The following is a 23,632-nucleotide window of genomic DNA, read 5'->3' on the forward strand; positions in this document are numbered from 1 at the left end:
TACTACGTTGATTCATCAGTATATATGTATTTTGCATAAAAGGATATTGTAGGAACGACGCTGACATGCGCATATAACCTATTCACCAGTGCCGTAATATTTAATTCATTTCTTTTGACACATATCGACACGAGAAACTATATCTAAATTTAAAAGGAGCTCAAGTGGGATGGAAATTTCAGCCTGAACCTGTTGAACATCTAGGCTTGTTTCACTTTGGGCTATAGCATTGACGTGTAAGGCCTGGGCGGAAGGGAACACCTGTTTGCACCCATCAGATACCAATCACAACTTTTCTCTCCAAACGAAAACAAAATACGAAAAATGTCGGAAGTGTATCCTTCTAATTTTCTATTTAGATACATGTTTTAACTTTAAAGTAATTATATGGATCTCATGTATTATTGGTATCTGTGATGCTGGTACCGTTTTGTTGCCATTGTGTAGCTTTTGTGGAGTTATTATGAATATCAAATACATGAATATGGACTTGTGAAAGAACTCATCATTGAACAATATGCAGTCTAACCCATTTAATTGGCGTGTATGGACATATTATCCATCTACTTATACACACTTATTATGGACATATACATAATTTCATTGTACCTTATTATTAAAAAAAATACCCTTCAAGATCGGGCTTAGAATAGGACTTCAACAACCCATGCTTGTACGAAGACGACTAACATGATCGGGTGGCTAGGCTCGCTGACTTGGTTGATGCATGTCATCGTATCCCAATTGCGTAGATCGGTGCTCTTGGTGATAATAACTGGATTTTCTGATCCAGACTGGATTATTTACGAACCACCGTCATATAGCTGGTATATTGCTGAGTGCGGCGTTAAACAACAAACAATGAAACAAAATCTATTATTAAACACCTTCCAACAATAAGAAATTAAACTTATATTTTCTATATATTCTGTTATATTTATAACATAATTTGATTCATAATTTAATTATTGCGTTGCTTTCTTCCCTGTCATTCAATGTACATGTTCAAACCCCTAAACTTTTAATATTTCATTTTTTACAAATGGCTACATTAGTGAGTTGCCTAGATCTCTCGTTACCTACACGAACAGATTAAAATAATTTGTTTTACTATCATATTTCTGTTTATCTAATTCATAATACGAAATTGATAATTCATTTATCACAGTATAGATCATATTCGTTTATATCACTATCTGATGCAAAGGTTTTATTGCAGAAATTATAATTAATTCAAAATGTAGGAAGATACACAATTTGCCATTATTTGACTTTTAAAACTGTACAAAGTATAATATAATGATCAGAATGCCTGTAACGGGTAGTATTTAAGAAAGAAATGTTTGTCGATAAGTCCCCTTTTTCAGATATGCCCTTAAGTAGTATTATTGTATATCTCCAGAGAGAGGTTTACATTGTAGTTCTCATTATTTGTGGATAATTTAAAAAGCAACATAGAAAATATATATGCTACCATGACGAAAGAATACAGAGTTTACATAACTCGCAATTCTCCAAAAGAGATTTCAAATCACAATAACATATCTGATATAAAGAGAAGTGGTAATGATTTAATCTCTACATTGTGCCCTTGTTCGTGAGCCCTTGTTCTATTCAGCAAACAGCCCCAAACCGAAACTCCACAACATATCCGATTACACTGATTCAGGCTGTCCCAGTTCTCCATGCGATACTGACGCCCGTTCGTCTCCCTGACCATTGAGAATAAATTTAAAAGGAATCCAGCTCAAGTCTAGAACGATTTGGCAAGCCTAGATTGCCTCAATTCTATCCATGAAAGTAAGCATTAATAAAAAAAATATTGTTCTTGTCTGCTTCAGATTATATTTTGTAGATACATATTTTTAATTAGGAAAATTGTACTGACACTGGCGCTGTCCCTATTGCGGCTATTTATAAGAATTTCGAATTGTCGTCCATTGTTCGATGATAAGTGAGGATATCATAAAGTAATCGTTGATGCCGCGCTACACTATAATAAAAATTATAATCAAGTTGACTGGTGTGTACATTACTACAGTGAACATGTACATGATCCTGCTCTATTAATCCGATGCCGTAATGTCAAATACTAATATATTATTGTGTGATGAATTTAACTGGATCAGTGGTAACAAGTGATATTAATATTCCATCAATTTCTTTCCTGGTTGGTCCATCCATGTCTACAAAATGAAAATAATACAATTAAAATGGAGCAAAGAACAATTCTTAATTTCAGGCTAGAGCTGTGGAAATCTAGACTTTCCCAATCATTATAGACTTGAGTTGGTCTCATTTTTTACATTATTCTCTTGGGTCAACGTCACAGCTCATACCAGACACTAACAAGACCAGTTTGCCCCCCGTCGGAGCTCCTGGATTTTGGTTATATCATCTAACATGGCCAACTCTGCTCTTAAGTAAACAAGAACCTAATCAGCGAGGGGTCCTTTATCATCCCTATGTGACTGCTTATAAAAATCTGATATCTCTTCCCAAAGACCTGGTTAATAATATATTTTCTGCTGAATATTCGAAACAGATTGAGTTGGTACTACATATGTATACGGTTCTATTTTAAATGACTGCAGCGCTCCATTATGAAAACAAATTGTTTTAACGCCGCTCTCAGCAGTATTCCAGTGATATATGACGGCGGTCTGTTGTATATGAAATAAATGCAAATTGTATCTTGAATCTTGAAAGTTGTAACATTTCCGCAAATAAGTATCACATGCAGTATATAGTATATCAACTGCAATATACTGTATACAACATTCAGTATACAGTGTGTCGCGAGCTCTGCGCTGGGCTGGAGCACACATTTCCTATCCCTCTCCCTTCGGCAAACACCCCATGAGGGTTGCAACGAGGTCACGGGTCAGGCGTGCACTCGTAAGTTGTCTAATACGGTCAAGAGTAAGATCTTCCGGAAGACCACTGCACTAGAGGTATGTCGATTGTAGATGAGGTAGTACGTGTTTGGAACGCGGAGTCAAACACTAAGCACTTTTAGACAAAAAAACGTAATGGACTCGCGGACGGACGGACTCGTCCATGTTTTTGACGGACAATATAATTTACATGCTCGGTAAATGTGAGGACGGGCATCATTGTGTGTTTCCGTGCTTTGTTCAGGTGAACAATTGACTTGTCCTTGCATGTGTTTGTGACATACTGACATACTGTACAGTTGAAAATGTTGTGTAATGCGATTACCGTACTGTGTTACTGCAACTGTTCAAATTGTGTGCAGTGATGTTATGTAGTATGTAAAATAAAGTATATTCAATTATCCAATTGATTTGAATAGAACATACTTGCGTCAGTGTATGTTATTAACGCCCCAAACCGTAATTTAAACACATGGTGCCTTGACTTACTGCTAGCTTTAATAGGCCATCCCGGAATAAAAAAGTTCCCCCCAAAGCGAGGAACATATGTTTTAGTATGTTTACAAAAAAATATTCCAAATAATATCCTTATTAGATGAGAAGATCTTTTACAGAATAACCTCAGTAAGTCAATTACAATGACAGAGCGTCGTTATACATTTACATCAAGTACAATACGTCAAAATGGCCGACACGATAAACGTGACGGGAGATATTTCAGAAAGTTGTTAATTTAACCTGTGGCTATTTTAAGCCTTTGTCACCACTGATCAATTGGCCGATCGTTGAAAGGTGATTGTAAAGATGTGTCAAATAGATACTTAGGTAAATTCATAGATTGTTGTAGATTGTCACTACGATAGTTTGGTTTGTTCCCCTCTGGGATGGGTTGTAGCGAGGGTATCCTTAAACGGGCATGCAACCACGCTTCTGTATGAATTCGTACCATGGAATTCCAAGGGTTTACCCAGGAATGTGGAAGTAGTCAGTGTTTATGCCATTTCAAGAATACAGTCACGTGAAGAACGTCATGTGACCGACCTCTCGTCCAAGCATTATTTCTTGTAAACTTCACATTAAAAGATTAGTTATTGTTATAACCAAATGAAAGACAACCCATTATCCGATAGGGGTAACTGTTCATAGCCGAGGGATATGTTACCACAATAAAATTGGTAACATTGTTTGGTTTGACTTCTTGGCGCGTGTCTGAATTCCATTAACATGTTACATATCCTAAAACTAGATTGTCAGCAAATCTCGCTGTACTGCGCGCGACAGATACTAGAGCAAGGCATGCCAGAAATACGAAACCTAAAGCTTCCAAAAGGAAGCCTTAGGAATCACGTGCGTCGGGGGACCAGCGCCATCTGATTGGCCGTTAACAGTTGTACAAGGCGGAGTAAAAAGCATCGTTTTTCCGTCCATTTTACGCTTGAAAAACTCAACCCTTTTCTGTACACTTTCTAGGCGCTCACCAATTAATCAATTTTAATGAATTTTTAGTCGTTTTTCCGTTCAATGACCATATACGGAAAAAAAAACGACGTTTTCGTGTTTGCAGTGTCGTGAAATAATATTATGCTTCTCTCATCTCGTGACAGGGAAAAAGAGATAGTTTCACTTGTGGCGACGCCACGCGTGAGAATATCTTCTTTCACCCGTCAAAAGGTCATCAAGTAAACATTATATGAGGATGAAAATCATTTATTCATCAAACTTGATAATATTCAAGTATGGGGCTTTTATTTATTTCATAGAAACACTTGAAATGTTGGTTATATGCTGTTAAAGTGTGTACTGTGTTACAAATTACAATCAGAACAAGCAACAATGAGAGATTTTATCCCAGACAAATATCCCTAAGTTCAAACCAATTCTACTTGATCACGCCACACCTTTAGCTGGCTGTACATGTCATGACATCTTCCAGTCTGATTTTGTCACGTCTGGTTTAACAAAATATGTCAGTTAAATTATGGCACATATAAGTTTACGAACAAAAAGGGTCTATGTCTCGTTGCTCATTAATATAGTTCATTATGACTAAATACATAGTTAAAATGACCTTAACTAACCGTACAAACCATAAAAAATTGGAATCGAACGTCTTAGACAAGTTGTCATCATTGGTGGTAACAAAGTTTCTGAAGTTTCTGAAGAGAAGATAAAAGGTAGAGAGCAGAAACATTTCTGTGACAATTTATGATTCGTTTGTTTGTGTATGTTTAACGCTTCAGTCAGCAATATTACAGCTATATGACAGCGGTCTGTAAATAATCGAGTCTTGACCAGACAATCCACTGATTGTAATCATGAGCATTGATCCACACAATTAGGATACGATCGCATGTTTAAACCAAGTCAGCGAGCCAGACCACTCGATCCCGTTAGTCGCCTCTTTCGACAAGCACAGTTGCCTTTTAAAGCAAGCATGGATTGCTAAAAACCTATTCTACCCAGGGTCTTCACGGGTGGAGACAATGTATGGTATCACGACAAACAAAACTAACGCAACAAATATTACATTACAATTAATAAAGTCCATTGTGATAAAACACATAGTCACGACAAACAAATCTGACTATTAACTCACAAATTCTAAATCCATGTTGAACAATAATGGATTAGTGACCATAAATCGTCTTTTGAATATGTCTGTCATTGGGGGACATACTGGAATCAGATTTGAGTCACTGATAAAGATCCAGGTGTCATCGTTAGTGGGTACAAGCATGTGAATTTTGTTGATGGTTTCATATTGAAACTAAATCAAAGCCTTACCAAATACCCTGGGTGATAGCTAAGGACGAAGACAACAGTCATTGTCTGACTTTCGAGGTTGTTATTGTATTAACTATTGTATGGTAAGGGCTATCATGTGTATATGGACACTTATTTCACTAAGCCCACTCATTTTCAGGAACTATTCGACGACAAGAATGATGCGTGTGGAACACTGCGGCCTACCGAATTGGTGTGCTGCAGCCTGTAAAAGATGGTCGACAAAAGGCTGGTGATAATCCGCTTTTCGCTACACTGCACTCTTGCTCATAAGAAATGACCTTTTATACACTATTCACAATGGTTCTCGTTTGTGACGATCGTGCACATATGACGTCTCGTGAACAAGACAACCACATTCGGTGGACAATTCCTGAGTTGAGACTAATTAGTGGCAGAACCGTAAGCAACCATTTGAGGGAGCACAACATCTGGTCCCGACATCAAGCCATATGCCCAATTTTGATTCCACATCACTGTCAATCAGGCATACCTTGTAGACAGATGTTCACAGATGATTCCATGGTTCATCTGGACTGCTTTGATGGTAGTGCAAGGGTCTACATGCGTCAGGAGAAATGTTTGGCAACGCTTGCGTTCCTCAACTTCGTCAGTTTTGGGGGTTGAAGAAGAATTGTATCGGATGGCATCAGAGCTCATTGGAGAAAAGAAAACCCATCATGGTTAACGGCAATTTGAATGGGACGACGTCTTTCGAGATGATGTTCTACCGTTTGTGCAATTACAGGGACGCAACATCACGTTGTGACAGGATAATGCCCGCCCCCATTTTGCACTTTTAACAGCCTTTTCCAGGCAACATGACATTTGTGCTCTGCCATGGCCGCTTTTTCGCCAGACCTCTGCCCCATACATAGAACATGTCTGGGATGAGATTGAGCGCGCATGCGACAGGACCAGAACTAGCCGGTAACACCAGCTCAGTTGGGCCAATCTTGTGTTGACAGTTGGAACAACGTTCCCTCAGGCTCTTTTCAATGATCTTGTTGTCCTCATGCTGGTGCAATTGGTGGTTACACCCGATATTGACATTGTTAATGTGCGCTCTGTCTCATGTTACCAGACTATAGGTTTTGTCAATGAATGTGTTATGATAAAACATTGGACAGACGAATAATTATATATAAATTGTTGTTATTTTCAATGACATAACATTTACACAACTATAGATGAAGTACCGTTACTTTTGTCTGTTAGTATATTAACATAATATGTTTATGTATTTAAATACTTGTTTAAGTTTTAGATACTAAAGTACTGTCGGAAATGCTAGAAAACTGCTTTTCTGGATTCTTTGATAAATACGAGTCATAGGACTATAAAAAGAGCATATATCAAAATAACTCGAATTGTTCTAATCTAGCTTGTCCTAACTGACATTGTGATTACACTTAAAATGTACTTTTACAGGTAAAATGATGATAAACTTAGAAAATATTCGTGTGTTGTCATGCATGTATGAAATGGCCTATAACCTTGAGGTAATTACCTAACACCTGTCCCGAGGTGATGACCTCACGGTCCCGTGCATTCTCCCAGGTGCAAATGTCACCGAGATGGGGATGGTCTCAATATTGCTGTTATTGTACTTAATTCACATGCGTTGATTGGGTAGCAATTTAGGATATGTACTGCATTATATTTGCTTGGAAACATGATGGACTAGTTAAGAGCCATGAAACGGGATGAGTATTGGAAGATTGCGGTTTTGAAATCCAGAAGTATTTGTTGTTCTGCAGATGGTTTCTTGAGGTAGCATTTATCTCCGCTGATGACGTATATGAATCTGTACTTTTGAATGTGGTGTTATGTCTAGCTACGATCTCATTGCACTTAGCCAAGATAGGCAAAACAAGGTTGAGCTCACAATGTCTGATTGCCGTATATAAGACAACGTGACGGTGTTGTGCTGCCAGGACACATGTCTTGTACTTTACTTGTTTCTTATGGTCTGAAGTCGACAATGTTATATATTCCTGGGTGGTCGCCTTCAGACTACTCATTGTTGGGGCGACAGTATCTGATTCCCGGACGTTATATTAACTGACGTTATCCATGACAATAACACTGGCGTTGTTTAAAATGGGCAATAGCTGAAGTTCCATCCAGTCTCTGAACACATCACCTCCTATAATTTCCTTATGAAAATCACCAGTTTTCTTTATCGCAACGAAAACTGGCACACATCCATCAATAAGCCCCAAATCATAGGTTGCAGCATGCAAAATAAGGACACGATTACCTTTACCTGATGGTGCCGTGGGTGCTTTTTGTCCACCTGCCTATGGCCACATGTTGTCAGTGGAACGATTCATCAAGGTAAATTATCTGGAAGCCCTGACTGTGATAGTTATGAATGGTTCGGAGATAATGTGGCCTCATAGACAGGATAGAATATTTTAATACCTCTCAAATTCTACTACAAGTCAGGGTTACCTTCTGCTCATAAATCTTGTACACTATACGCCTTATCACCCTGTATCAAAGCTGTCTCATATCCTTTTACGTCCCAGTTTTGTTTTTGAGTCCACCCCTATAACTGTTTTGTTTTCTTATCATACCGTAGACTTGATGGTGTGAATTGAAAACACCTTAGCTTGGGCAGCTGGGTAACTCACCCTATCTAAATGAATAAATGGTTTCCCTCTATCTCTCTTGTGTAAAGAACTTGTATACATTTCCCAGTACAGACTCCATATCGTGTACCATGGTTATTGCTCTGCAAGTGTTATGTAACATGCATCATGGGAGCAATGTTTACAAAACAAACGCAGCGTCATTTTGTCATTTTAGAAGATGCACATCAAGAATTTTCTCAAAATGACATTTGTGTGTGGATTAGATTTTGACTGAAATACTTCAAACCACATGTAGGGCTATCGGTAGTTAATCAATATTTCAATAACAACAGTCTGTGAAAATGTATATCCTTTTTTAACAAAAGGCAAAAAGCAGTTTTCTAGCATTTCTGACAGTACTTTACTAATTGTATGCATTGTGTTTTATATTTGCTTTGGTCAGGAATTTCGGATAAGTTTGATTCATTTGTCAATTGTGTAATGAAGCCTCGAATGTTGAATATCATCTGCCCTGTTAACATCGCCTTATGTCAGAATAAATACAGGCTGGCTTAAGACGAGTGCGTGCTGGCGGTTAGAGCGGCACCCTACCTAGCCATAGCAATCTGACCTGATCTACATCTGCTTCACTCCACCCTCATATATGAAGAGCACATAAAATATTTTACGCTGCATCATGAATCTTGCAGCCATTCGTCTCGTCACAAGGAAAGGTCCCCTTAAATAAAGTGGGAAGAGTTATCGCCCCTCACCTGTATACAATACGCTAAGCCAGTAGAGTCCACTGTCTGATTCTATTATCCACACACTAACTCACTGTAGTAGTGATATTACTTGCTCCCATTGAAATCTGTACAAAATACATGGATGAAAAACTGAGGTCTACAATGTGAAAAAGTAAATATTAACACTGAACATTCTATGAAGGACTCGGATGCTTTGACTCGTATTGACCAAGTTTACTAAGGATTTTCAGGAAATTCGTAATAAGCGTCACAAAGCAGATATGAGTGAGTGAGTTGGGTTTAACGCCGCTTTTTACAGTATTCCAGTTACATCACGGCGTGTCAGCTTAATGTGGGAGGAAAGCCCGAAGTGATGGAGGTAGCAGATATCACCTGCAGTATACGTACCAAAGAAAATGCAGAAGACCGATTCTCCCGGTGACCCCAAATTCACCCAACCTGACGGTCGCTTCCGTGGTCTAGTGGTAGAGTGGCTGCCCGAGGGCAGAAAGTCGGGGGTTCGATCGCCGGCTGCCTCATACCAAAAGACGTGAAAAGATTGTACTTGTTGTTGCCCTGCCACGTGCTCGGCATTAACTGGTTGTGTCGAAGTCAGTGACTGAGTTGGGTATTCTGAGATACGGTGCCACTTTTGATTTATTATCTGTCATGTATGTAAGCTTATGTTATAATGTAAACAATCCTGATAAATATATAAAACTATACTATTATGCAAATATTTGATTTCAAAACAATTTCATGATAATTTGTGAGTCACGCATATTTGAACCTATACTCCGAAAAAAGGACCTAGTTTTGTAGATATAGTTACCCTGCCACGTGCTCGGCATTAACTGGTTGTGTCGAAGTCAGTGACTGAGTTGGGTATTCTGAGATACGGTGCCACTTTTGATTTATTATCTGTCATGTATGTAAGCTTATGTTATAATGTAAACAATCCTGATAAATATATAAAACTATACTATTATGCAAATATTTGATTTCAAAACAATTTCATGATAATTTGTGAGTCACGCATATTTGAACCTATACTCCGAAAAAAGGACCTAGTTTTGTAGATATAGCTGTTTAGTTAATACTAAATCTCAGACATCCCCCATTTGGGAATATCACATGGTCGGTTACTGAGGATCAGGTTTTCATGATCCAAACTCATCCAACAACTAAAGATTGAAATATCTAGGGGCACACTGATTGGATAACCTCCATAGGACCTCCATTTCATGATTAACGGATAGGGACATGCAGTCATGGGCACAATGTTCAAGAGGTTCTTGCAAACATGTGTTCGGATATATCATGAGAGAATAGTTGCACATCATGATCAGAGAGCACAACAACATTTCGCACAGATGATTACAACAATCGAATATATTTACGCCAACGTCAAAAACGTCGTTTGATGACCGAAGAATTAAACATAGGCGTGTTGAAACTGGGTCAACACAACGTCACTTTGCATCGTTAGTGTTAGACAAAGTGTTATCAGAAGGGCATGGAATCGACACCAGACGTTTGGATCAGCTACCCAGAGGCATGCAGATGGTCGACTGCGTTCCATCACACAGTGGGTAGACAGATTTCTCCTGGTTGTATCATGACGTCATCATTTAGTGACTTCTACAACACTCAGAAATGAACTGCAGAACGCAAATGGTGTTAACGTTTCTACTCAGATAGTGCCTCATCGTCTCCATGAGGCTGGTTCTGGTTACGGAGGTTATGCATTCGCATCCCACTGACCCCACATCACAGGCAGGCACGTCTGGACAGACCAGGACTGGGCTCCTGTACTTTTCACTGATAAATCGAGACACAGTCTAGACTTCACAGATCGTCCTGCCTGAGTGTTGCGTAGAAAAAAAAGAAAGATTTAAGGATTCAAACGTAGCTGAACATGACTGCTCAATCATGATTTTGGATAGGATCAGTAGAGCTGGGACAGTGGATCTCCATATTCAACAGCAGGGCACGATTACAGGTGTTCACTACTGTAGTAGATCTGTTTGGATCTTCATTCACTATCTACAGATATCATAACCCGTCAACAACTATGCTTGGAAATCCAAGAATAGAGAGATGGACTCTAAAACTCCAACCATATCAATTTCAGATAGTCTAAAGACCAGGGATTAATAATCGTCATCTAGTGAACAGCTCCGAAAATGAAAGCAGTACAGCAGAGGAATATATAAACTACATAGAACTTGCCTCTATTCCAAAATTCATGTAAAATCTGCAACTGAAAGTAATACACTGTTATATTAGTAAACAGTGATCAACTCTGCGAAATCAGGGCACTGGAAAATACACACGGATAACAAAGTGTATGACACTCTGTTCAAATGTAAACATGAACTGTCAGTGACAAAGAATGGACTTCTTTTGAAAGGGACTAAACTTGTGTTACCATAAAAATTGCAGAGGCAATCTGCTGATCTAGCTCACACAGGTCATCAGGGTATTGTAAAAACGATTGCTTTGTTAAGAGAAAATGTGTGGTTCCCTCATATGAACTCAATGGATGAAAATGTAGTGAAAAACTGCAAAACATGTCAATTGACAACAGACCCACCAGCCCGTGAACCATTGAAAGTGTCAACACTGCCCAATGGACCATGGCAAGAGCTTAGTGCTGACTTTGGACAAATTTCAACAGGAGAATATCTTCTTGTTGTGCAAGATGAATATTCCAGATATGTAATTGTTTACGAGTATTTCAGCCAGAAGTGTGATTCCTAGACTTGAAAATATCTTCTCAGAGTTTGGAAAACCTGATCAACTAAAAAAAGACAATGGTCCACCCTTCAATGGATATGACTTCAAAACATATGCAAATAACGACAAATTCAAACACTGGAAAATAACACCCTTCAGCAAACGCTGAAACTGAAAGATTCATGCGACTCTAAAAAGAAAATTAAAGGAGAAATAGCGCAAAGGAAAAATTGAAAGCGGGAAATGTATAAATTCTTGCCATCCTACAGAACCTCACAACTTTCAGAAAGGTGATCCTGTTCTTGTGAAGACGACTTCACTCAAGAAATCTAACACTCCTAACGAGCCAGTGCCATTTCAGGTCGTAACAAATAAAGGCTCCATGATAACTGATGACAGAAAGATAACAAGAAACAGTAGTTTCTTCAAAAAGTCTCCTCAGTATCCAACTGAAGACAATATCCAGGACAACATTGACATTCCTGAAATCCACAAGACAACCATACACCCAGATATAGACAATGACACAGATCAACGATAAAATGTACCAACAGTACCTGTTGTACCGACACGCAGAAACCCACAAAGGAAAGAGAAAACTACAACGCAAATCCAAAGACTATACATTGTGACTTTAATACAAACATTAAATCTGTTCGCTGTGTAGTGAAGTGAAAATCAAAATATGTGCAAAATACAGACAGACAGTTTATTCAGTGATTGAGGCATCAAGGCCCATTGTACAATGCAGATTGGATATTAACATTTGTCACATGATGTACACGACTTTTTAGATCAAGTTACACATTCCTCATTATAAAGACATGTTTTAAGAATACTGAAACAGCATGGATCATATCAGGTAAAATATGTGCTTTTTAAGCTTTGAATATTAATTTTTGTGTGAAACTATTCATTATCTAAAACATGATGCATTTTGAAATATCATTGTAAAAGTGGAAGTGAAATGTGTGAAATGTATTAATATGTCAGAAAAAAACACTCTATAAACAAACTGTGTTATCACACATGTGCCAAAGACTTGTTAAACAACAACAAAGACTTTGTGTCATCTGAAATATTTTAATGTCATTAAACATATTGTATTGATTTCTTTCAGCAAAGAAACTTTATTTTGAACAATTACAATGTTTTATTTCAGCAAAAAGGACTTTTAGTTTGCAGTAATTGCATTATGACAGTTTCTTACATGAAACTTGATGGACTTTAAATCAGTCATTTCAATGTTAAAATATAACAAATATATTTTCATATATATAACGAATGCTAATATAAAGTAAATATGTTGCATGTTAAAATGCCCAAATTATTATGTGCTATAATTATTGTTAACGCCAATAATTAATCCAAGGAGGAGAGATGTAGCGTTTCACATTGCACTTTAACATTGTGATTATGTATGAAGGAGTTACCTCCCTTGAATCATCCACGTACACATATAAAGATAGCACCTCGCAACTACTAGGAGTCAATTGTGGATGTGCACTTGAGACCGTTCGCTTGTACAATGGGACCGGACTTCATCTTCATAACGCACAACACCATCTTAAAACCAGAGACCGTTGTCCGAATGGAGTGGCCAGCCCGGTCACCAGACCTCAACCCTATCGACCACCTATTAAACGAATGCAGATCGCCCTAACTCTGAGGAGTGGAACAATCTTCCCTTGGCAACCATCCAGTCATATTGGGAGCATGAGCAGTCTGTGATCACATCCCGTGGATTACATACGCACTAAGGATAGTTATTTGTCGTGATTTTCTGACGCTTCAGTTGTTATCAGACACTCAGACTTTGACCGGTGATCTGAATTTCCATTTGATCACATGTTGATGATTTCGTTTTGTGTTCGGGTGTCAGTTTTTGCATAGCCCTGCACTTCCAGTTATATAATGTCTTGGTGGTTCGCTGGATCACTGTCACGTAGCGACTGTGTTTTGACTTTACTGCAGCTTAGCTAACTTTCAATAGTAAATAGCAAGCGTATATTTCCTTGTCAAGGGGGAAACGGGATTTTGTGACCCCATGTATGCTCAGGGTGCTTTTCCACGTGAATTACTGTGTCGTATTGATTGCTAATTTCAATGTGACACAATCAGATGATGACCGAATTGTTTACGTTAGAGTTAAAAGTGATATTTCTCTTTGTTTTCCTTTGACTGACATTCACACTCAGTTTGAATTTTGTTTGCCCCTGAGCTTTGTTTGCATTATCACCTTGATAATTCACAGGTAATGTTTTTGTGGAGGTCACACAAGATATGGGTAGTAATCAGCCGGATGACGACAATCACGAACGATGTGTTGTGCATTGTGTTTTATGAGAATAAAACAAGCACGCACAAATTCCAAGGTAGCATGATGCGATGTTGTGGTGCCTAAGAAACATGTAAATGCACTCGTGCCTGTCGGCCATACCATTTGCCTTACACTGAGTCGTAAAGCACTCGTTTAGTAATTTCTATATCCAGTTAGAATTTGAACGCCACACCATGTACCTACTGCACCCTTATTCATCTGCGTGCGAGGTAGATAGCTATTTTTAGACACAACCGAGTTTGTATGACTGGCTTAGCCTACATTTTACTTCCGTGTTTAGATACACCACTCCAGTCAGACACTGTAGTAATAACTGTAACCGTGGAAACAAGGGATTATACATAGTAAGTACAAAGTATATGTTTCTGACGTACCACATGACATATTATTTGTGTATCAATACGTTGTATCACTACCTTGACGATACAAACTATAGTACTTTATACATACTTCATATAGACTGAATCGCCGGCAAACAAAGCCCTCAATGTGACATGGTATACAATGGTGGTAAATGTTGATACAGGTGTCATATTAATGAATGTAATGGCGGTTTGGTAAGACGATAGACATTAACGTAGTTCGGGATACGAGTACCCCAGCAGTCCATTTACTACGCAGTTGCGTCCCTTTGACCATAACGAGTTATAATGCATACTTTGACATGTATGTGATTATGCCCTACGAAAAATGAAACGTTACAAGGAGGATTGTTCAGAATGCATAATGAGTCTGTAATGATGGCGACAGACATAAATCACGAAGACACAACCACAGGGAACTTTAAAATTATCGTTCAAACTGTAGGCATTCACATGCAGCAAGCGTTCGGTATACATCCACTGCCAACCCGTGAAGATCCGGGTAGAGAATGAGGCTTCAGCAACCCATGCTTGCCGTAGAAGGCGACTAAAGGGATCGGGTGGTCAGGCTCGTTGGCTTGGATGGTGCATGTCACTGTATCCCAACTGCGTGGATCGATGCCCGGGACGTCATTCACTGGGTAGTCTGCTCAAAACTCAAATATTTACAGACCACCGTCATGTAGCTGAATAATTCTGTCGTTAAACAAAAAACAAACCAAACCAACAACAACCACCGCTGGGGAGGAACTATCAAAAGGACAGGATCTCCAGCCAGACCACTGTTCAGATTATCCACACCTTACAGGTTTAAATGCCCAAACCAACACAATACCAACGTCACAGTGTCATCAGACCAATTTTATGACACATTCCGGGCATGCCACGGAGCTCATATCAGACCATGCGTGTAACTGTCAGATGTGTGTTGTTATTCGTGCAGGTTTATCTGTCGACCTGTACAGACCTTGAAGCCCCGCCATCGCAGTGGTGTAATCAACAATGTGTTTGGGTATAACTGTGGTGGAGGAAAGTATGAAGTCATGAGTAGCGTGTTCTGCTTGACAGATGGTAGAACAATACATGGTGCATAGACGTAACAAACACTCACCTTCCGAGGATCTTCTATGGAGCCATCAGTTGTTAATATGAGATGGATATCCGGCATAAACATCTTAGTTATTGTTATGCTATTGATTTAAGTAATAAACTTAGCACTATTATCATATGTATTATGATATAATGGTAGTTCATGATAAAAAAATATAATAGGTACTTTAGGGTTAAAGAAGTCATACTTTATTATCTGTTGAGCGTGTGATTATGCAAAATCTCATGCAACAATACGTTTTTATTAAAATTAGCTTCAGTTTAATCAGGCGGCGCGAAACATTCCACAAGAGCATTATGGAGTCCAGCTAACACATGTAAATATGTGTCACTGTTTATTGTAAGTTGAGGTATTTTCTTACCGAGTTGGTTGCACTACATGATACTGTAACCATCAATTGGTACTAACGTGAATCGACGGCTGTGGACGTGAAGCGGCTCGCCGTTGGAGGACATGCCAAAGGAAGACTGAACTGAGGTATTTTTGTTTATAAGATAATTGGACACAAAAACGCTTATCAATAAGTGTGTGCTCGGTGCTTTTGATACATACTTCACCTGGAATTATCAACATTGAGAATGTGTTTAGTGTCCATACGCTTTTGCTGATTTTACCCGCGTTTTCAAAACATGATTTTACAAATAATACACATGTGCTTTTTCAGGGGTCGCAGTTAAGGGAGAGAACTCACCCCAAACTGGGGCGTACCACTAAAGTTCGCATCTTCAACAATTGCATCATGACATCTTGACTGGCTCTGTATGCTTATTATTACAATGTTGATGATGATGAACAATATTTAGTCTATAAGTGACACTCGAAACTTTCAAAATGTCCCTGGGTAGTTCAATGTATATTGTGCTCTCAAACCACAATGTGTTTATGCCTCCCACTATTATACTGCGGTTGTGTGTCGCCTTACACCTTTAAGAGCCGTTAAGCGGGGAAAGATCTTGTGTGTATATTCAGGTGCATAAGCATTCAAAATACAAAAACAGAGCCCGCATATTTGGATATCTTTTCAACTATGTACCACACACCACTCTGGGCCTTTCTACTACAGACAACCTTCAAGAAATAAAGATATATGTTACATCCACTACCAGATTACCATTCGCTGCATATCAGGGTAACTCCACGTGCACTTTCTCATTTCTAAATAACAAATACACAAGGTGTACGTTATTTAGATAGACACCACATTCAAAACAATAGTTTAGAACGACCGGCTCACCTAAAATGATCATGGTAAATGCTGACGTATAGATAACGTGATATATACTGACCTGTGAATAATAGAATTACATTGGATAATATCATGCTGAATGCACATATCATGATTTGTTTAAAATATTGTCGCTCGTTGTCTGATTAACATTAGAAAACAATATCACTACACATGCTTCTACAGCTAACACACAAACGATACATCAAGGTAGGGTACCCTATATGATCGTTATGTAAACCTACATCCAGCCATTCGTCATGATTACTCTCTGTTCCAGGTAGTATGCAAATGAACTGTTATATTATGGCTTTATTTCAGATCGGACCGACGAGTCACACAACAGACATGTTGTATTCTGCTGCCATCATATCTGTGATTGCAGGTGTGTCTGCACGAATGAAATTCCTTCCTATATAAATCAAATAAGTTATAATATTTAATCACACTTTACATCAATACGATCTCTTAAGTTTACAAATACACATAATATACATGTACCCAAACCTATTTTGATGTTGATGTTTACTTTACAAAACGAACAGGACATGAGTATGTTCGAGTGATGTACGATCAAACCTGTTGAATGAGCTGTTATGATAGTATTTATATTGCAGGTGTTGTATCAGGTGCACCCAGTGCCAGTCCAGTGTTGTCTGCAGTGTCTGACACAGCCAGGTTCAGCTGGGAGATTCCACAGGGAGGTCTGGGGCCAGGGAGTAGTTTCTACACTGTCAGTCCTGCTGGTAATACATCTGTGTTCATAGTGACAAGTACTGGGATATTCCTCCCCACTGGCAGCTACACAGACAGACTGGTGTACCAGGGGGACATAGCAGCCAGGAATGTCACCTTCACCCTCAGCAACATCCAGACATCTGATGCAGGGACCTACACGTGTGGGAATGGAGGGAGTGCTACTGTGATACAGAACTGTGGACAGAAACTTGTTGTCCTTGGTGAGTGGCTATTTAATTAATAATTAATAAGCAGCGCTGTCTCTCGGTATCTCAATTCGTTACATCTTCGTATGCCAACTTGCTAGATAAGTTATGTGCTTACTTCTCTCCATACACTGCTACATGAATGATAAGATATATAGGTATACTTTACACACTATGTTGACATCAAACCAGCCTTAACATACGATCACTACACATGATCACGCAAAGTCAAAGTGAATGTTTATAACATCCCTATATATTCATACATACATGTGTATGAATATGAATATACATTACTATTTGGTATTCTCATTTTTTTCTATATGTCTGACATAATGTGTGTCCTATCAGCGATATAACTACCAACTGTCTCACGGTGTCCTCTTTTTGAGCGATTGTATCCACGCAATGTGTGATCAAAGTAGTGAGTGAGTTGGGTTTAACGCCGCTTTTATATTGTTATATTGCGGCGTGTCAGCTTAATGTGGGAGGAAAGCCTGAAGTGATGCTGGTCTCAGACTTTTACCACTTCGGTGAATCCCACGGGCACGGGTATGGTGCTGACAAACCTAGAAACATAATTGGGGCGAACCGGGTTATTCGAACCCACGATCATAGGTTTCTGGCGTGTCCACGGGTCGCGACTCTGCACAGCGAATCGCGGCGCCTTGTGATCAAAGTACCCAACAGTAACATTCAAAACGCATGTATGGTAGTGAATGAGTCCGGGGTGTTTATTATAATAAAGTGACATTTAATCGAGGATGATAGCTTTGAATGCATCCTTCTTTTTGTTCAGTAAGATCTATCACATCAGGGATGTTCTGTCACGGACGCTGGCTTGTTTACAGTGTATGCAACATCCCTGATAACACAACTGTGATTTCTATGTGCTCATAAGCAATGGTTCAGTACTTAGGAGCGAGTATTTCAGCAATATTACTGCGGGGGACACCAGAAATGGGCTTCACATATTGTATCCATGTGGGGAATAAAACCCAGTTCTTCGGCGTGACGATCGAACGCTTTATCCACCAGGGTGCCCCGCGTATTGACGTTAATGTTACCGTTTCGCGGTCATGTGCCCAGCCTTGTTACCTTGTTCTCACTTTTTACACAATTTAACAACAATTTACAAATTAGGGGATAAACAGACAGTGTTTTCAATGTATAGCTAGGTTACCTGTAGATTTGGTTGATTGGTTGGTTGGTTGGTTGTTTAACGCTGCACTCATCAGTATTCCAGCTATATGACGGCGGTCTGTAAATAATCCAGTCAGGATTTGGAACCGAACGCGCATTCTACCATGACTAATTAAAACGGGAACTCTTTGGGAATATATGGAGTGAAGGGGCGTGGGTTGAGTCCAGTGTTTTGTGTTGGTTGTAGATCAGAATTTACGGAATCACCGACAACAACCTTTAGACACAATACCGCGCTGTGTATGCTTAAACAGTTTGTTTACACGGTAATACTTCATTCGAACTTATACAGGCCATGAAAGCAATTGAACGCATGTAGCACGGCTAACATGAGGTGGGCTCCCCTAAATAAAACTAGTAAAGCTTTGCAAAGGTTTCGTTCTACGCCGCCAGTCACTGTTATTATAAGGGTAACGCTCTTTTTCAGGGCATTATCATTTGCAGAAGCCCGAGGTTTTCCATTAACTGCCCGACGAAGGAGGGCAGTTGAAAAGACCGAGGGCTTTTGCAAATGATAATGCCCTGAAAAAGAGCGTTACCGTTATTATAGCTGAAATGGATGGAATTTGTTATCAAATAAAAAGAAACAACAACATCGGTTTTGAAACATTTACTGCAATCAACACGAATGTCACTGACCACATTTTACAAATATGGAAACGTCAAGAACAAACCAGATGACGTCACTATAATACGTGACGTCATTTTCTCTACCCTATGACGTCACCGAACAACGGACTTGATAATGTCCCGTCGTCAAGCAATATGAGGGCATTATCAAGTTACAGTGGCCCGCTTATTTCTGATAACGTGCGGGCGGTTTAATGATAATTCTATCCATTTTAGCTATAAGACGTCATAACGCTCATTGTGACGAAAACATATGACGGCATAGGCGTATATAGAAAAGCGTGAGATAGCAGCCTGACTTCTCTCAAAACTTGAAAAGTTGAAATACATTCTCTTTGTAGATTTTCTAGCGTGTTTTTTGCACGAAATGTATTGCAACATATCCTTTTAATGTTGTTGTAATGATTTAAATATGCATCATGACAAAGACTGTAAAAAAAGTACAATTCTAAAAATATTAGCTTTCGTGGGGATGCGGCCGTCAAATCGGCTGTTTAAATAAAACGGTTTATTGTGATTTTATATCTCAGATTGACCAATCAAAATCGACTATTTTCGAAATTCATGGTAAAATATTCAACACACCTTTCATAACGATATTCTCTCGTCTCTGAAAAAAAACATATTACATGTCCAATTAACAATTAAATAATTTCGTTTCAGGGACTTTATGTTAGTCAAGCGATAGAGATAGTAGAGATAGCTCCTGTAATTTCATCAATACTTACTTGAGATAGGAAAATATGGTTATAAATGCATCTAAAGCAAAACTGACGACACATCACAAACAAAATGTTAGTCTGTTATAAGCAGCATGGTCTTAGTCCCCCTTGATGCTACCGGTAATATATATATATTTTACGGGAGGCAGTTTGTTCTGTTCACAGTTGTACACATTGTATTGTACGGGTGGCAGTTTGTTCTGTTCATAGTTGTACTCATTGCATTGTACGGGTAGTAGTTTGTTCTGTTCAGAGTTGTACACATTGTTTTGTACGGATGGCAGTTTGTTCTGTTCAGAAATGTACTCACTGTATTGTACGGGTAGCAGTTTGTTCTGTTCAGAGTTGTACACATTGTATTGTACGGGTAGTAGTTTGTTCTGTTCAGAGTTGTACACATTGTTTTGTATGGGTGGCAGTTTGTTCTGTTCAGTGTTGTACACATTGTATCGTACAGGTGGTAGTTTATTCAGTTTCGAGTTGTACACATTGTATTGTACGTGTGGTAAATTATTCAGTTCCGGGTTATACACATTGTATTGTACGGATGGCAGCTTGTTCTGTTCAGAATTGTACACATTGTATTGTACGGGTTGCAGCTTGTTTTGTTCAGAGTTGTACACGTTGTATTGTACGGGTGGTAGTTTATTCAGTTCCGAGTTGTACAAATTGTATTGTACGGGTGGCAGCTTGTTCTGTTCAAAGTTGTACAATTTGTATTGTACGGGTAGCAGTTTCTTCTGTTCAGAGTGGTACACATTGTACTGTGCGTGTGGTAGTTTGTTCTGTTCAGAGTTGTACACATTGTATTGTACGGGTGGCAGTTTGTTCTGTTCAGAGTTGTACAGATTGTTTTGTATGGTAATCAGTTTATTCAGTTCAGTGTTGTACACATAGTATTATACGGGTGGCAGTTTGTTCTGTTCAGATTTGTACACATTGTATTGTACGGGTCGCAGTTTCTTCAGTTCAGAGTTGTACACATTGTGCTGTACGGGTCGCAGTTTGTTCAGTTCAGAGTTGTACACAGTGCACTGTACGCATGGCAGTTTGTTCAGTTCAGAGTTGTACAGAGTGCACTGTACGGCTGGCAGTTTGTTCAGTTCAGAGTTGTGCACATTGTACTGTACGGGTGGCAGTTAGTTATGTTCAAAGTTGCACGAATTGTATTGTACAGGTGCCAGCTTGTTCTGTTCAGAGTTGTACACATTGTATTTTATGGGTGGCAGCTTGTTCTGTTCAGAGTTGTACATATTGTATTGTACGGTGGCAGTTAGTTCTGTTCAGAGTTGTACAGATTGTTTTGTATGGTAATCAGTTTATTCAGTTCAGTGTTGTACACATAGTATTGTACGGGTGGCAGTTTGTTCTGTTCAGAGTTGTACACATTTTATTGTACGGGTCACAGTTTGTTCAGTTCAGAGTTGTACACAGTGCACTGTACAGCTGGCAGTTTGTTCAGTTCAGAGTTGTACACAGTGCACTGTACAGCTGGCAGTTTGTTCAGTTCAGAATTGTGCACATTGTACTGTACGGGTGGCAGTTAGTTATGTTCAAAGTTGCACGAATTGTATTGTACAGGTGCCAGCTTGGTCTGTTCAGAGTTGTACACATTGTATTGTACGGGTGGCAGCTTGTTCTGTTCAGAGTTGTACACATTGTATTGTACGGGTGGCAGTTAGTTCTGTTCAGAGTTGTGAAATTGTGTTGTACGGGTGACAGTTTGTTCTGTTCAAAGTTGCACAAATTGAATTGTACTGGTGGCAGTTTGTTCTATTCAGAATTGTACACATTGTATTGTACGCGTGGCAGTTTGTTCTGTTCAGAATTGTAAACATTGTATTGTACAGGTCGCAGCCTGTTTTATTCAGAGTTGTACATATTGTATTGTATGGGTGTCAGTTAGTTCTGTTCAGAGTTGTACACATTGTACTGTACGGGTGTCAGATGGTTCAATTCAGAGTTGTACACATTTTACTGTACGGGTGGCAGTTAGTTCTGTTCAGAGTTGTGAAATTGTGTTGTACGGGTGACAGTTTGTTCTGTTCAAAGTTGCACAAATTTTATGTTACAGGTGGCAGTTTGTTCTGTTGAGATTTGTACACATTGCATTTTACGGGTGGCAGTTTGCTCTATTCAAAGCTTCACAAATTGTATTGTATGCGTGGCAGTTTGTTCTGTTCAGAGTTGTGAAATTGTGTTGTACGGGTGACAGTTTGTTCTGTTCAAAGTTGGACAAATTTTATGTTACAGGTGGCAGTTTGTTCTGTTGAGATTTGTACACATTGTATTGTACGGGTGGCAGTTTGTTCGGTTCAGAGTTGTAAACGCTGAAATCTGTTTTTGGCATTTTGTTCTGTTCAGAGTTGTACATATTGTATTTTATGGGTGGCAGTTTGTTCTGTTCAGAATTGTACACATTGTTTAGTACGCGTGGTAGTTTGTTCTGTTCAGAGTTGTACACATTGTACTGTACGGGTGGCAGGTTGTTCTGTTGAGGATTGCACACATTTTCTTGTAAGTGTGGTAGTTTATTCTGTAAAGAGTTGTACATATTGTACTGTACGGGTGGCAGTTTGTTCTGTTCGGAGTTGTCAAATTGCATTGTACGGGTGGTAGTTTGCTCTATTTAAAGCTTCACAAATTGTATTGTAAAGGTGACAGTTTGTTTTGTTCAGAGTTGTAAACATTGTATTTTATGGGTGGCAGTTTGTTCAGTTCAGAGTTGTACACATTGTATTTTATGGGTGGCAGTTTATTCAGTTCAGAGTTGTACACATTGTATTGTACGGGTGGCAGTTTGTTCAGTTCAGAGCTGTATACATTTTATTATATGGGGGGCAGTTTATTCTGTTCAGAGTTGTACAGATTGTACTGTACCGATGGCAGTTTGGTCTGTTCAAAGTTGGACACATTTGATTGTACGGGTACGTGGCAGTTTTTTCAATTCAGAGTTGAATGCATTTTATTGTACGGGTGGCAGTTTGGTCTGTTCAGAGTTGTACACATTGTACTATACGGATGGCAGGTTGTTCTGTTCACGATTGCACACATTTGATTGTATATGTGATATTTTATTATGTTCCGAGTTGTACACAATTCATAGTACGGGTAGCAGTTTGTTTAGTTACGAAATGTCAAATTGCATTGTACGGGTGGCAGTTTGCTCTATTCAAAGCTTCACAAATTGTATTGTACAGGTGACAGTTTGTTCTGTTGAGAGTTCTACGCTTTGTACAGTACGGGTGGCAGTTGGTTCAATTCAGAGTTGTACACATTGTATCGTACGAGTGGCAGTTTGTCCTGATCAGAGTTGTGGAATTGTGTGGTACGGGTGACAGTTTGTTCT

At 39.0% G+C, this 23,632-nt stretch overlaps 1 protein-coding gene across 1 annotated transcript in view; it reads left to right on the forward strand.

Annotated features, from left to right (window-relative positions):
- The first annotated feature begins 9,422 nt into the window (after positions 1 to 9,422).
- Positions 9,423 to 23,632, forward strand: part of LOC139457099 (contactin-5-like) — a 46,439-nt gene continuing 32,229 nt past the window's right edge. The window contains exons 1-3 of the mRNA XM_071238536.1: positions 9,423 to 9,524; positions 17,106 to 17,169; positions 17,402 to 17,743. Coding sequence (XP_071094637.1) covers positions 9,423 to 9,524; positions 17,106 to 17,169; positions 17,402 to 17,743 — 508 coding nt within the window. The remainder of the gene's footprint in view (positions 9,525 to 17,105; positions 17,170 to 17,401; positions 17,744 to 23,632) is intronic.

This window comes from Haliotis cracherodii, unplaced genomic scaffold (genome assembly GCF_022045235.1).
Source record: "Haliotis cracherodii isolate W230 unplaced genomic scaffold, xgHalCrac1.p SCAF_12, whole genome shotgun sequence".
Taxonomy (NCBI): domain Eukaryota; kingdom Metazoa; phylum Mollusca; class Gastropoda; order Lepetellida; family Haliotidae; genus Haliotis; species Haliotis cracherodii.